At 46.9% G+C, this 16,518-nt stretch overlaps 1 protein-coding gene across 2 annotated transcripts in view; it reads right to left on the bottom strand.

The window, feature by feature from the left end:
• The window catches only part of Plxna2 (plexin A2), a 215,905-nt gene that overhangs the window by 179,622 nt on the left and 19,765 nt on the right, over positions 1-16,518 (bottom strand). For both annotated transcript variants that reach the window (XM_090341281.1, XM_090341280.1), the window contains exons 2-3: positions 8,881-10,143; positions 3,412-3,594 (exon numbers count right to left, since the gene is read on the bottom strand). In XM_090341281.1, the coding sequence (XP_090197407.1) occupies positions 3,412-3,594; positions 8,881-10,068 (1,371 nt within the window). In that variant the 5' untranslated portion in view covers positions 10,069-10,143. The remainder of the gene's footprint in view (positions 1-3,411; positions 3,595-8,880; positions 10,144-16,518) is intronic.

Below are 16,518 nucleotides of genomic sequence, written 5' to 3'. Positions count from 1 at the left end.
TTAACCTGATAACTCATCAATTTACCTGAAGATGTATCCTACAGTTAGCTCACTGTGACCTTCTGGTCATCTTAAATCCCAGCCCCATTCACTGAACCCTCTTAGAGTTTAGAGCCGCACATGGTTCTACCTCCTCTCCAACTGTCTCAAATATTATAGGTTCCTCTGTGCACTCTAGACTTCCCTGATCACCTCAGATACAGAATCATACCATGCACTGGTGACTCACATCTATAATCGTAGTTATTCATCAGGTGGAGATACAAGGATCAAAATATGAAGTCAGACCAGACAAGAAAGTCCCTACTCTTTGCTCCAATTACCCATGAAAAAGCCAGAGGTGGAAGTGTAGCTCAAGGGGTAGAGTGCCAGCTTTGAGCTCAAAAAAGCTAAAGGACAGCAACTAGGCTCTGAGTTCAAGACTTAGTACCCACATGTGGTAGATACCCAGATTCCAGATTCCTCTTCTCATTCCCAACTTATCTACTCTGTCACCCTCTCTTTAAGCAAAGTCTGGTCCTCTGACTCCTGAAGAAAGCCCTGGAGATTGATCACATTCCAGATGCTAGTTTTCCCTGAGTTATTCCATCCTTTGGAAAATTTCTATCTTACCAAGTACAAACACAGAACTTAGTTCTATGCAAGAAGAGTCTCAACTTAGTGGTCTTAGCCTTATTTAACCAGTTGGTTCTGCGGCTCAGAGGGAAGGGGCCTGGTCTTTGTATTTCCTGTGAATGAGCAAGTATGTGACACACAAGCTAAGAACACCTCATGGTCACACCACTTCTAGACTTTGTTTCCTCTCAACTTCTTCACACAGGGACATCCTGTTCCTCTGGGGACCAACTGTGGATAAGGGCCCAATAGTCTAACAGACGCTGCTGGCCAGGCATGGAAGAAATGAGTACTCCAAACTCTTAGCTTTTTTTTTTTTTAATTTTCTTCCTGTGTTGAAAGGACCATGGGGCCCAGCCCATGGTAGGGTTTCCTGGGGACATTCCATAAATTCCTCATGGGTTGTTTCTCTGCAGAGGGTAGAGGCAAGTGGCTAGGTAAGCAAGGAGGACAGGGAGAGTCTAAGTGTTAATTTTAGGTGCCTCAAAGGAGAGTGGGTGGAAAGGAAGGGTGAGTTACCATATGAGCTCATAGAAATAGCAAAAAAAAAAAGCACAGTGAGAAAGAATAGACATCTTGCAGGTTGGAACAAGCTGTGGGCAGCCATGCCCCCCTCAACTTTGCCCCTTGAACCTGCTGACTTGTTTTCACAATGACTTGTCCACCTGGGCTCCTACAGGGCTGAGACGGCTTGGCCAGGTTGGGTATATGGCTTGGAAAGATGCCAAGCAGCACTCCATATGCCATGTGAAACACATAGAGAATGGAGATATAATAAGTTGGAGTAAGGGTCCCTTTGAAGTCTGGCTAGATCATTCTTCCTTTACTCATCATTGGTCCATCCACTCAGAAAACAGCGATCCCTTAATTTGGCTCTTGGGCTGGATAGAATGGAAGTACTAACCCCTGGATGAACTCAGTATCTCCATAGCAAGGCTGGACCTGAATGAAGAGCATGCTCAGTCTCGATCCCCAGGCTCTATCATTGCTTCTTTAGGTTAAAAAGGTGCCAAGTTGGGGGCCAGCACAAGAAACAACTTGTCTTAGATCTCTTCTCTGGGCCCCAGTTATCTTGCTGGAAAAGAAGGGTATTGGGTGAGGTTTCTCAGAGAATGGTTGTACTTCTCAGAACAGTCCTGGGGCCTATTTTACCAGTGAACACTTGGTGAAGGGATTAAGGAAGAGAAAAAAGAACACGTGAGAATAGAGGTGATCCTTTAATAGGACTTTCCAGAAAACAAAGGAGATAGCCTGGGTTAATGACTGAGGGAGAAGGAAAAGAATCAAGGCACTGAGTACCAGCTTCCTTGTGGTTTCTATTGCAATTTAGAAAGGCTCTGGCCAGTAGCTACCCACCGGTCAAATGTCTGAACCACAGGATGCTTGGCTTGATAAAGACTATATAGGCTAGATTTTTAACCCCACCAGTTCCCTTGACCCATGCCTCTGTACCTGTGCCAGGTACTGATTGCCCAAGTAGGTGTGGTAAGCCTGGGTATGTAGCAAAGCGGCCAGGATCAGGCTCCAGCAGAACATGCTACTTTTTCACTCTTCCTGGACCATCCTCAAACAACCTCTTTCCTCTCCCCATTTTGGGAAAGTGAGTGTGGGAGAACCAATCTTGTCACCCCTTCCATGTGCAGAGAAGCCAAGCTAGAGTCCACAGTCCCAGGAATAAGGGAAAGCACAGGATAGAAGCAAGCAGGAACCTTTCCCAACAGTGAAAAGAAATGAGCTTTCAGTATCATGGGAAGCAGAGAGGTCTAGAAGGTTCAACACCTTATCATAAACCCAGGCCCGGATCTCGCCTCCTCTGCAGTTAAGTCAGTGCAAGAAGAACATGGAAATTCTTCCTCAGCTGCCTCCCAGCTCCCCTCCCTCGCCATTCCCAAACAACAGCCCTCCTAAGACTCTAAATGGATTTAGGAGGAAAGAGCTCTGGGGGTGATGTCAACATCAAAGGGTAAGATACAGGGAGGTCTGCATGTGCCTGCATCCACAGGTGCTAGGAGATGGAGAGGTGGCAGGAGGGTAAGCTTGGGAAAAAGGGATTAGTTGGAGCCGGAAAGAATGCAGCTGCTATAATCCCACATAATGAACCAGATTGTGCGTGCTCTCTCTCTCTCCACACCCTAAGCACAAGACAAGTAGGTACAAGCTGTTGGCTTCAGCCTGCTGTGCCAGAGGGTTCCCATGCTGCCAGCCCCAGACAGCCTGTTCCCTCCAGCTGGCAGAGATGCCCAGGAGAGGCACAGGAGAAAATAGTTACTTCCTTCTAGAAGCTCAGGTTTGGATGAGATGGCGGGGAGGGCTGAATCTGGGATTGTGAGAAAGGATCGGTAAGTATCACATATCATCAGACATTATCCAACACTTGTTCTCGGTTCTTAGAATCGAGATTCACCTCTGCTCTAATCCGCTTCTTTTAGTTCAACAAAGAGCACCATTTCAACTCTACAGATCCTAGTCAGATGAATTTACATCATGGATGATTCATCAGATCGATAATAATTTTTTAAATGTCTACTGAATTTGGGAATGAAGAATGTTTTCTTTTTATCCTTTAGGTAAAGCACCTTCCTAATTTTGTAAAGATTGGCAACATTAAAATACGTATGCATTTCCTAGACACCCAGATGGCTGGAGAAAACAGTTAGAAGATGAGTCACCAAAAAAGACCCTGCCTACCTCTCCATTCTACTCGCTCCCCTCAAGACAGTGAAGATCTGCCTGTGGTTAAATCTCCACCAGCAGCTACTTTGTACGAAGTACCCTCAGCCAGTCCCACAGACTTACCTTTTTCAGCTTGCCGCTTTTAGTTCCCACGAAAACCACACTGTAGCCATTGTAAACATAGGAGGCCACAGAGGTCATTCGGTCCTTGCTGGTAGTATATAGCGTCAGTCCATCCACTGGGGTTGAACCTCCAAGAGGCTGATTGATGTCCAGGCCACAGAAGTTATCATCAATGGGCACTGGCTGGAGGGAGGGAAGGGGATCAGAATGATTGGCACGGTGACATAATTTCAAATTACCCCCACCCACTCAACCTGCGGTCATAGACTCGGGAAAGGCACCAACTCAGGGGTCCAGGTCATGCTGAGAACCAGCTGACTCACAAATCTCATCCTGACTTCTATGGAACTAGACTTTAAAAAAGTGGGGGGGGGGCATCTTCCCCTCATCTGGAGTCACCTGTGTCTGGCAACATCACTAGGTTACTACCAGCTTGGTGAGAGTTTCTTATTTGTTCCATGACTAAGTTGATGATCTTTTGGGGTGGGATGGGAGGAGGTCTTCAGGTCTTCCCGAGGGGCACAAGGAATGTTAAGTCATTCAACTATCTCTATTATCTACTCTTCTAGGAGAACATTGGAAGTTCCAGAATAGGAATAATGGCAATTGCCTTCTTGGCCTGGAAAAACTTAAGTCTTCATTTCTTCCTTTAGAATAAAACTTTCCTTGTTTTCCGATTCGAAGTATGAAGGAGTATATAAATAAGTTGTATACCTACTCCTACTCTTCAGTGAGGTTGGACATGGAGAACTGAAAGAAAAATCTATTACCAGTCTTTCAAAAAGAATGGACTGATGTTGTGTCTGTATGGAGAGAATCTGTCAGGAAGAACTTGCTCACTTTTCAAAGATCACTTTGAGCAAGTGACAAAAGAAAAAACTGCTGAAGAGGAAGGAAAAGACGAAAAGACTTGGTCTCCTGTCTGCTATTCTTCTCCTAACTGACTGTTCACTCAGGCCAGAAGCATTCTCTTTTGGAGCTACTAAGTGGCAATCTTTAATGAATAGACCCTGAAGGAGAAGGGAGTTAGGGATAGAGGAAAGGACAGATGGATAAAGGATGGGTGAGAGAGGGAAGAAGAAAAAGATATTGCATGCCCTTAGAAGATAGAGGTTACAGAAGGGTTTAGGGTTTACATTCTTGGCACCATGCCTGGTACAAGGCTGGACCCTGATAGGCATTCTGAGCCACTTCAGTTGGTTGTACAATATGGAATCTTTTGGCTAAAGCTACATACTATGGAGCAAAAAGAGCCCTGAGTCTGGGGTAGCCAGATCCCAGAAGAGGAATGGATTGGCTGCTGTGAGGAGAGGAAACATCAAGGCAACATCTAGCTCCTGATCATCTCAACCTCCTTTTCTCATCTGCATTAGAGAAGAGCAAGCTTCACTCCTTGTTTGGCTCAATTCCTTGGTCAATCTCTTCCTTCCTTCCTTCCTTCCTTCCTTCCTTCCTTCCTTCCTTTCTTCCTTTCTTCCTTTCTTCCTTCCCTGGGACTTTCTTGTGATTTCTGGATGTTTTGTGGATTATTCCTGCTCTTTCTGCTGATAGGAATGATGATTCTGCACTGGTGAATATGTGGTGTTTAGAAAGGAAAGAGCCAAGTTGTAGGCTAAGAATGACTCTTGAACTTTGGGTCATTTTGTGCCTCCCACAGTGGAACAGAAAGAATGAAGCTGTACCACTCTAATGCCCACTCAGGAGAGATTATTTTGTACATCTCTCAATTCAGTGACATGGCATTTTGCTTGAAATCAGCTGTGGCGAAGTTATTTACACCAGAGAAACTGGCAAATGCTATAAACTAGAATTTTTTCTGTATCTTCTGCCTGCCTGTAGACAATTATTAACAGGCATAGCAATGGATATGGATACTTCTACCTCCCTTGTCAAGCAGAACAGAATAATCGGCTCCTTCTAGTTTTTGTTACTTTCCACCTCCTTTCCTCATCCTTTCACTGTAGGCAGGAACTGTCCTGGTATGTATGCCCCTTCTATGGGTTTCCATTTTCTCATCTGTAAAATAAAAGGTTGAGCTAGGTATTGTCAAGCTTCTTCTTGGGTCTAAGCCCTTGATTTTGTGACCTAAGATTTAAAAAAACAAACAAAAAAAACCAACTACTCTCTTTAGGGCCTTGAAAATATCACAGAATCTGGGGACAGTTGTAACCTAAGCCAGCACTGGATAAATGGTGACAGAAGCAAAAGCTTGCTGGTAATTGTAGATTTCCTCAGCATTCTTCCTGACTCTAGGATCTCCAGAACTGTGGAGGAGATTGTTTGTTCTAATCCCAGGTCCCTGAGAGTGGTTAGCATTTCTATCTTGCCACAACTTCTGCCTCAATAAATTGTCAGATATTCCCAAAACCTGCCGCCTCTTTCCTTTTGCTGGAATGCTGAGACTGGAGGGCTTGCCTTAGACACAGCGGAACTACACGGAAAGGGCTTGCACAGCTACTCTGAAGTCAGGTGGGCCAAACTGAATTCGAATCCCTGCTTTATCATTCATGGCTGAATGTATTTAAGAAATTCATTTAGTTTTTTCTGAGCCTTGGTTTTTCTACCTGAAAAAATGAGGGCAATAATGAGTAATGGCTTCACAGGATCATCATGAAGATCAAGTGAGTAATACTGAAACAGCCCCTCGTGGTGTTTAGTTCCTAGCTGCTATGCAATGAATGATAATCTATCTTCTTCTCCCTTTCCAGTGAGCAAAGCTTGAATCCCTGATCTAACATTTCCCTGATAGTCTAGTGATCATATTAAAGTCAGACTTGGTGACCAGAGCATCCTTCTCTGATCCTTACCTTAAAGTACATTAACATACCTCTAGTCCGGGATCCTTTGTACTATTTATACCTGTAAAGGGTCCTTTTTTTAATTTTTCTTTTTCTTTCTTTTTTTTTTTTTTGCAGTTCCTTACTATAAAGGCTGTTGAAGGCTGTGCCCCCACCCCCAGCAGGGCTGTTCTCTCTGAAGTCCTGGTCCTTCTGGCTGTCATCTCTTTCCCAGTGCCTTTGCTGTCCTTTGGTTATTAGCCCGGGCTTGTCCCTCTGCACTGCCACTGAAATAGCGCAGGGTGTCATCTTCCTCTTTCCTCTGGCTCAGAAGCAAGCAGGAATCAGAAGTTTCCTCCTGACAAGCCCTCCCACTCTTGACTATGGAAATCTGAATGGAGCTGCAAGGAGTTAACCCTTACATTACCTCTCTACTTCTCTCCATCAGGGTTAGGGTCATTGATCATAACATTTCAGTTATGATCTGAAGAAGAAGAAATTTGGTTATTCTCTAAGGTGGTTTCCTCATTTTGTAAGACAACCAAACCAATAACCATCTTTTTATTATGGTAACTGTGAATAATCCTAGCAGCTCATTGATCAAAGACTTCTGTTAGATATTGTACTAAGCATCTCATGTGAGTTTTCTCTTTGCTCCTCACAACAACCATACAAAGCGGGTACTACTACTTCTATTTTAAGGATGAAAAACTCTGTAGCTCTGACTAGGTGCAGGACTTCACCAAAGTTACACGTGCTAAATACACCTAACAGGTTGGACTTTAAAGCCTGTTCTCATCATGGTTGACCACGATGAGAATGGAAGCACAGCTTGGGCATTCACTTCCTTCTCAAGATAATACATGAGTTTTGGAATATTCAGGAGGCAGTCAGATGGGCCTCAGTTTCAGATATTTTTCTCAGGCTGCTGGTGCAGAGTTCTTTGCACAAAACCCTATTTTTAGCACTTGTCACATTCCCTAACAGTTAACTAACATGCCAGGCATGGTGTGAATCTCTCCATCTATTTTCTCAACTGATCATCCTATGAGGTGAATGTTATGGTTCCCATTTCATAGGTAAGAAGATTGAGCTGCTAAGTTACTTCCGAAGCAGGGGTTAGCATAGACAAAATTTGAACCCTGGTCTTGGAGACAGAAACCCAAACTCTTTATCATTACATTTAACCAAATGCAACGGTAACAAAATCAGTTTTCTCTCTCACCACCTTCCCTTTCTCACTCACACTAGATTGGGAGAAATATGAGATTACTAATTGTGGTGTATGTATGTGTGTTGTTTGTGTGTGTGTGTGTGTGTGTGTGTGTGTGTGTGTGTGTGTGCGTGCACACACATGTGTGCCAGTACTAGGTCTTGAACTCAGGACCTAGGTGCTGTTCCTGAGCTTTTGAGCTCTATCCCCTGAGCCACAGCTTCACTGTTGAGATTTTTTTTTCTTTTGGTGGTTAATTGAGGATAAGAATCTCATGGACTTTCCTGCTTGGGTTGGCTTCCAACCATGATCTTCAGATCTCAACCTCCTGGGTAGCTAGGATCACAGGCATGAGCCACTGGCACCCAGCTGATGGTTTTTATGTGTGTATCCCCAGTGCCTTGTAGAGTGCCAGACACTCAGTAAACTTTCAATAGTTGGTTGTTAAATAGATGAAAGGATGGGTAAGATGGATAGAAAATGGAGGGATGGAGAGAAGTAGAGATGATAGAGGCATAGGTAAGATGAATAGATGATGGCCAGATAGAGAGAAGGGAGGGAAGGATGAGAGAGGTGATGGAGGGATGGGTGGGTGGAAGGAGAGAGGGAAGAAGGAAAGGTTGGTAAAGGGAAAAGGAGTTAGAGGGATGGTTCATTCAGAGTACTATGAGCTTCAGAACACATCCTTCACTGATTTTCTTATCTTTGCTCTCCTCAGGTTTAAATCCTAAGGATAGCCTTCCCTTCTCAATGTTTGTCAAGACTCTGTTCTCCAGTTTTCAAGCCATCAGTCAAGCTTGTCTGCCTTTCTTCTCCTCTGACTCATGTATTCACAATCTTTCCATCTCTTCACTTGGCACCACAGCGACTTCTAGCCTGTATGTACGTGATCTGGGCCATTTACCAGTTCCAGGGCTTGTCTTCGACTTTCTTTCTCATATACTGTGCTCAGGCTACACTGACCTTGATGCTCCTCACCCATACCAGCCATGCCCTGAATTCTTCACACTTGCCATTTCCTTTACAGAATGCTCCCTCAATGCCCTCATGCCTCTCTTCCTTCCCTTGCTCAGTCTTTGTTTTGATACCACTCTCTCAATGAGCTGATTCTCTCATATATTTCCTTTCCTCTGTAGCAGTCATCACCATTTGACAACTTGTGTGCCTTATGTGTTCATCTGTCCTGCTTTGCAAGTAGGTAAGCTTGATAAAGGCAAGGGAACATGGTTGTATGGCTCACCAAACACCTGCAACAGGTCTATTAGTACGTGGCATATATTTAGGATGATTAAATAAGCCCAACGAACACACATCTGGTGGTGGTGCCATCCTATACAGTTTTGCTGATCTCTTGATAACCTGAGCATGACAATCCCTCTCCCTCCAGCCCTTGGTGGCCTTGATGTGCAAAGGGGGTACAAGCAGGAAGTCCAGGGTGCATCACAAATAGGTTTCAAGGCGAGGGGAGTACCAGCTTACCGCCTTGGTGCACTGGACATCCTTCCCCAGCAGCCAGTTGAGCTCCAAGTTACCCTCCCCCTGGTAGCAGGACTGCAGGCGCTCCTTGATCTGCAAGTTGATGGCCCGGATGGGGAAGGCACAGAGCGCAGAGTCGTCGGGAGGATGGTGGTACTGCTTCTGCCCTTTGGAGAAGATGGCAAAGAGCACGTCGTCCTGGCTGCTGATGTTGAAGGCCTGGGCAAGGGTGGTCCCAGGCTTGGCCAGGTAAGCGGCCTGTAGCAGACGGTATTCCACCCCGGCACGGGTGCATCCGAAGGGCAGGGACACATAGGAGTGGAACTTAGGGTCATCCTTGCAGAGACGCACGATGCGTGACGTGTAGAAGAGGTCTCCGGCCGAGTTGATGGCCACGCCCTCAGGGGTCTCGGGCTGGACAGTGAGAAAGTAGACGAAGCCCCCACTGGCAAAGCCATAGATGTAGAAGATGTCAAAGTGGGAGACTAAGGCCAGAGTGTCCGAGGGGATCTTGATAAGGGAGGAGACGAAATCGCTGTGGAGCTCGTAGTCGAGCATGGCCGAGGACTCGGGGTCCCGGGGCAGCTTCCGGCTGGACAGAGTGGGGAAATAATCCTGCTTGCCATCCACCGCGGTGCCAATGAAGAGCTTGCCATCCTCGCCCTCCGAGCGCACGATCACGCCATACATGGTGCCCGTCTTGTTGACGCTGGACAGGTAATGCTCCTTTTTGTGGGATGGCTCCACCAGGATGAAGAGGTCGTCCAGCCGCAGCAGCTTGCACACCCCCTGGTAGAGGCTGCCACAGGCCAGCAGGCGATTCTCAGAGTAATCGATGAGGAGCAGCTTGTTGACATTGTTGGTGAGGGTGAGCACCTCGCTGCAGGGCTGCACGATCAGAGGTGGGTAGCATGATTTGTTGTCCTCTTCCGGCCCTGTCTTATGGGCCACCTGGATGGTCAGGTTGCCCGTCAGCTTGTAGACTCGGTTGATGGCCCCTACATACACCGCCCCGGTCCCTCGATGGACAGTCAAATGGTTGAAGGTCCAGTCACGGTTCTCAGAATGGAAAGTACTGAACTGCGGCATGCCAGCAGCGGAGGGAGTCAGCAGTATGGAGACCAGGGAGAGCAGAAACACAGACCAGCTGTCAGCCTGGGAGGCCCAGGGCCAGGGCCTCCACTGTTCCATCCTGAAGGGGGCGACGCTGAGGAGACAGCGCCTCAGTGTTCTAGTCCGCCTTCCTGGGTCGGCCCTCACATGGTTCTGGAAAACACAAGGCCCAGTGGTCAGACAGGAAGTAAGTAAGCCATAAGAGTGAATGGTATTCCTTGACCCAGGGTCCCCCCCACCGTACCCCCCATCTGTGAGTTCCATCTACATTTTAAGTTTTTCTATTTTTAACACACTTTCTCCTTCTTAGGAATGTTCAGGGAATCCTATTATCTATTTTTGGTCTCCAGCCTTTTATGCGGCATAATACTCTAAAGGGAAAATATCAACTGTACAAAGCATCTCTATTTTTGTCCTCTCAGAGAGGTTAAAAGGCTGTTCAAGTTCACCTAGCCCGTGAATGCCAGTGTCAGGGTTGAAACCGTCTGCCTCACCCACTCATCGTGTCACAGCTCCGGTGAGTGGAAACTTCTTGTGTTTTCTAAAAGCTGGTTTGGAAACACCTTCTTCCTCCTTCCCGGCCCCTTCCTACAAATCTCATGCCATAAACACAACCCCATTGCCACATGCCACGCAGCTGTCTTCACTGTCTCATTCTGTTATCCCCAGAGAGAGGCCAAGAGTTGGGCACCCTGACTGATGCCCCACCCACCCCGTCCCTGCCCTTACCCCAGCCCCTGTTCCAGCTCCTCAGCTTTTTTTTCTTCAGAAGCATCCCTAGTCATTAGCTGCTAACACTTGTTAGAGAAGGGAGGTGTCTGTGTGTAATAGGACTAGGATTCTGTCCAGTGCTGGTGGTTCAGCTATAATCCTAGCTACTTAGGATGCTGAGATCTGAAGATTGTGGTTGAAAGCCAGCCCAGGCAAGAAAGACTCTTATCTCCAATGAATCAATGAACTGGAAGTGGAGCTATGGTTCAAAGTGGTAGAGTGCTGACCTTATGCAAAAGAGCTCAGAGACAGCACCCAAGACTGGAGTTTAAGCCCCACAACTGACGAAAACAACAATAACATGGACAAATGACTAGGATTCTTACATATGTCACTTGGGGTCCTGAAAAGGCCCCCCAGAGATGTGCAATCTCCTTAACAGAAGACAAACCACCACCACCATCACCTTCTACCACCTCCAGGTCCTGAGGGAGCAGCTTGTGCTTTTGCTTATCTTCAGGCAAGATGGCAGGAAGCAGGTTCCTGCTAGGAAGCCAGGCTGGTTGAGCTCAGCTCTTGCCACCTGCAGGAGGATTTCTGGTGGGGAATTTGTTGGGAAAGGAGTGGAGGTGCTGAGGATCAACGCCATCCAGCTATCCCTGGGGCCTGCGACTGGTCAAACATCAGTGAAATCAATCCCAGACCTGAGGGGCCAGACCTCCAGCCTCATCCCCGAGCACTTTTTTTCTGTCTGTATTCCAAGAAAACTGCTTGGACAGCAGTGTTGGGCTTGGGAGGAGACTCGACAGAGACCCCGGGCATGGGGTGGGAGGTCATCTGTCTCCACTACAGTTGTGCCGGCCTTGACTTCTAGTGTGGCTGTAACACCCAGAGGACAAGGAGGAGGAGGAGGAGGAGGAGGAGGAGGAGGAGGAGGAGGAGGAGGAGGAGGAGGAGGAGGCGGCGGCAGTGCACCTTCCAGAAGACAGCTCTTTCCTCCAGCTGGACACATCTTCTGGGCAACCTTGTCAGACAAGTCTAGACAGAACCCTGGGCACATGAGGCATCTGGAGTGGAAACACTCCAGCAAGGCATGGGGAATTTGCTCCTAAGCAACGTAAGGGAGGCCTGCCTGTCCCCTTCATTCTGTAATCTGGCAGGACCTAGTTATAATTAGAACAATCACTACTCTGAGAATCCCCTCCGATTTTTTTCCCCTTATACTTTTAGAAATTCCTCTTCCTGCTTTGCATCCTAGGGGCTGGCAGCCACTATGGTGCCAGAGTTGGTCCCACCTGACTCCCTTCCTCCAACCAGGATCCACTGGGGTGTTCTGGGGTGACTCAAGAGGCCCAGGAGGCCGGGGGCTTCCTTGGAAAGAGGAAAGCAACAACATGAGGCTGGGCTGACCTCAGCTACTCTGACACAGCCCTTCCGGCCCCACGCACACAGCACACACCAGCAAAGGCTCCCCATAGATTGAGCTTTCGGTTTGAAAACCAGAGGTTATTTTTAGCTCTGTCCTGAGGCCGGTAGCAGGACGTGAATTCCTCAAGAGGAGCTGTGGAGAGGAAATAACAGAATCCTCAAATTCCCCAGCTGTGCAGGGAATTGCAAGGGGCCATGCTTTGCATGCCCTTCTCTCTGGGTTAAGGAAGCTCCCTGGACTACAGGCGAGAGTGGCAGGTCCCAGGAGGAGTTGTGAGGAGAAGGCTAATTGTCACCACATGGTGCTTGAGGCTTTTGTATTCTAGAAAATGTTCTGTGGGCCACAATCGAATTAAACTTGTGGACTGTATATGCCTCTTTTCCCACAATGTGCATTCCGTGCCTTTACATTATGGACGGAGGTTCACACTAAATGATACGGTGTGAGGTTAAGATCATCCATCTTACCTTCGAAGACACAGTTTGAATAGCAACTGGCTTTTGTTGTCAAGTGGAATTTGGGAGTGAATTTAGGACCTTAGGCATGTCAGATCTCACCTGCTTCTATGACAGAATGAGAATAATTAGGGTATCTGGCTCATGAGAACAAATATGCTCATGTAAGGAAAATAGCCTGACTGCTGGCACACACTGAGTGCTTCCTGTATATTTATTATTCCTTTATCACTGAAGCCTCTCTAGGAGACAGCACTTGAGAAATCCCGAAGAACTTGAATTTCTTTTCTTTTCTTCTTTCTTTTTTTTTTCTTGCATTCTATTCTTCCTTTCTGTGGATGAGCGATATGAGTAGTCCTTTGATTGAAGCCCTTCTTGACTTAGTGACTGCTTAATCTGGGACACTAGAGATGGAGGAAAGGGAATAGAGCCAAACTGATGTTCGTTGTCGTATTATTGTACAGGTTCCATCATCGCCTCTGCCGAGACTGTAGGAAGGCTAGTGGAAACGAAGAGATTCCTGAGAGCTGGGTTGAGGATAGGAAAATCGGCCCCAAGGACCAGAAGGCTTAGAGCCTTCTAGGGCAGGGAGAAGGGTCGAGAATGCAGCAGTCCTGGGTCCCATTGTATCATTCATGAATTGTGTCTTGGCTTTGGACCAATCTAGCATCTCCTTGAGTCTATTGCTTGGTTTTAAAATAGAAGATTTCTGGATTGGCCGATCTGTACCATTTCTCCTTTCAGAAGTGACTCCCTGAGGCCTGGTTTCTAGAGTCTGGGATGCAGCAACAGCTGTGGTCCTTTTATCTATGAGACTGATTAGGCTAGGCATTCTCAACAGATCACCACAGCTGGCCTGTTTTTCTCTCACCCTTTTAGTAGCATTGTTCTGGGATAGTCTGCTCCTGGTAACCAGCCAGGGAATGCATCCTTCCAGGCCTAGGGACTGCCCACTTAAAAGCAATTGTCACTGAACCTTGGAGTCAAGAGGAGGCATAGGCTTCTTGCAGCAAGGGATGAGCAGGAGATTTATAGATCTCCCTACCTTGGGAGTGGGGTTTTCAGGACAGCAACTGCCAAGACAAGTTGAGAGTTTCTGTCTGCAAAGATGAATGCATTCAAGAAGCTCTTCAGGCCCAGGAGGCAAGGAGAGAAGGGAATGACACACACCTTTGTGCATCTAAGGAGTGGCAGTATGGTGTCACGGTTAAATGCATGAGTGCTGAACTTAGATGCTTGGCTTCCAATGGAGATGCATCTGTGTGCACTTGCTCAAGGTGCTTAGCATTCTGGGATGGCATCTCTCCATCTCAAATGAGCTCAGGACTGGTATCTGTCTCATAGGATTACTATAATGGCATCAATGGTAGAAAGCACTTACAACAGTGCCCATTTCAAGAGTTTGGGATGCATTAGCCTTCATTATGAGCAATTTGTTTGTTGATACTTCCAGCTCTTCACCTCCCTCCTTCCAATGGATCTGTCTCAGAACGAAATGTTCTGCCGTTCATTTGGTGGACGTCAGTGAACATATTGTTATGATATTGCCTATTTAATATTTTCTATTAGCCCTCATTTTTCTGCCAATGTCAAACTTTCAAGTTTTCTTTGAATAATAATGTTCTGTTATCTCAGTCACATTGCTCTGTCTATCTAGTTTTGTGAAGTCTCTTGTCACAGGCATTCTCTGGGCTCAACATTAGCCATGCCTCTGTTTGCCTCCCAGTATCCCTTTCCTTCATCTCTGCTCCCCGACTGAGACATATTGCACCTGGACTCCTGCCTATCTGCAGACATCTTCCTCAGAGGGCTCCTGATGCCAAAGAGAGGCCATGTTGGCCTCTTGGGGAAGCAGGTACCTCTAAATATTTTATTTAGGGACCCAAGAATGTCTTCCTGATCAAGATCCAGGAAGCAGCCAGCGAAGGCATCAGATACCTTCCTGATCAGCTGCTACAGGTGTCAGTAGCCACATGAGGGTGGGGAGGGGGGACATAGCAACCAGGCTTTTGTAGTTCGGCTCAGTGCAGGGTTTTCTTGTCGCTGACCTCTTCTGGTTGCTCTTTTGGGGAGATCAAGGTACACAAGCTTCTGTGTTGGCACTAGATCTCTTATTGCAAAAGTTGTTGGTAGGAGGAGGAGTTTGACAAATGGGGTCAAAATTCATGCTAGAAGATCTCATACCACTGGACCCACCCATTACTCCCTATCACTGCTCTCTCACTGCGATGTCATCACCATCTCACCACCTTTCTGCTCCACCAGGGTGCTGATCTGATATACCTACTAGGTGGTGCACACAGTGAGCATCCCAAGGTGAGCAGGTTAAGGGCAAGCATGAGAGGGACTGCCATTCCCCTTCTTCTCCCGTGACAGAGGGGAGTCCATCATCTTCTCCCTGGTGATTTCTTCTCATCAGGTGGTCCTTGAGAGCAGAGTGAGTGCTGAGATCATGCTAGTGCTTTTATTGTTTTGGTAAATGGGAGAAAAACCCCTCAAGCCTATAGAAAGAAAATGCATTGCCCAAGGTAACTCAAAATGAGCTCACAACTCTGAAAACTCTGAAATCAGAACTCAGAGCTTGTGAGCAAATGCCTAGGCTTTCTTCCACCTACTATAGAGATTATGCTGTGCCTCAGGGCTCTCCTGTCCCGGCAGGGTCCAGTGGTCCTGTGATGGGGACATGGGAGTGTGACACTGGGCCCAGGAAGAGAGAGGGTACACAGGGACTTGGAGGCCTGGGATGAGGAGATAAAAGGGTGAAAGAGATGCAGTGGGAATGCTTTGCTTCCCTGTAGTGGAGAGTGACCTCCTCTGACCTCCTACAGCCCAGGAATTTCCAGGAAAATGTCACACTCAGGAATGAGGCCTGCACTGTGTTTTGGAGGGAAGTGTCCTCCTAGGTGTTCTGTCTCTCCTCTCTCCTGGTTCTAGATCCCCCCAGAGACAGCTCAGAATTAGTCCTATCACAGAATGCCTCTTCTTTCAAAGGAGTCAGGAGTACAGGAAAAGGGACTAGAGTTAGATATTAAGAGGGGCACCCTATCTAAAGGAGACTGCCAAGGAGATCCCAGAATTTTCTGATTGGTTGGTTCTGATGATTCCTAAAGGCTTCTTTTCATGTCAGTTTCTTATGAATGATAATCCACGCAAGATGAACTGTCTGGACATGAGGCTCTGAGGTCTCAGCTCACTTCGTGGGTGGGGTGATGGGGACAGATCTGCCTCCATGCCTCCCTCAGGGAGGTGAATGTGTACACAGCATCATTCTAGCCGACCCCAGAGGAAGTCCAGACATGTTGGGGAACACAAGGTGAGTGAGAGGGTGAATGCAAAGGCCTCTGGGAATGTCAGCAGCTGAAAGGCCTCAATTAGAGTGAAAGGAGTTATCTGGTATTTAAATAATTATTAGACTGAAGGAATAATCATGGGTTTCAGCTGATTTTCCCCCCACTGTCACCCTGATGGTGTCTATAATATTATTATTCAACTGCCCATGATTCTCATCGAGAAGAGACCAAGGAGGGAAGAAAGAGACAGAGAACGACAGAGAGAGACAGAGACAGAGACAGAGACAGACAGACAGACAGACAGACAGACAGACACACACACACACACACACACACACACACACGGAGGGAGAAAGGGAGAAAAGAGGGCGGAGGGAAGGAGAAAGGGAGGGAGAGGAGGGGCTCATTTAATCTCCATGTGACAGGACTGCAGGAGGTATGATTAGTCTTTTTCTTATTTCAGCTGTCACTCATCCACAGAAACCAAGATTGTTATTAGTGTATTTTATGCACGCGATTTAAAGCAAAAGGGGGGAGGGGTATGAGGGGAAGAAGAATTTCCAAGGGAAAATAACAGGACCAAAGGAACAATTTAGATGTCACTACTATACCAGCTGCGTTTGCTTCATTAATCGAATGTCAT

The sequence above is a fragment of the Megascapheus bottae genome, chromosome 10 (assembly GCF_031878675.1).
Source record: "Megascapheus bottae isolate mThoBot1 chromosome 10, mThoBot2.hap1, whole genome shotgun sequence".
Taxonomy (NCBI): domain Eukaryota; kingdom Metazoa; phylum Chordata; class Mammalia; order Rodentia; family Geomyidae; genus Megascapheus; species Megascapheus bottae.
Note: the sequence above shows the minus strand (reverse complement) of the source record. Positions and strands in the feature narration are given on the sequence as shown.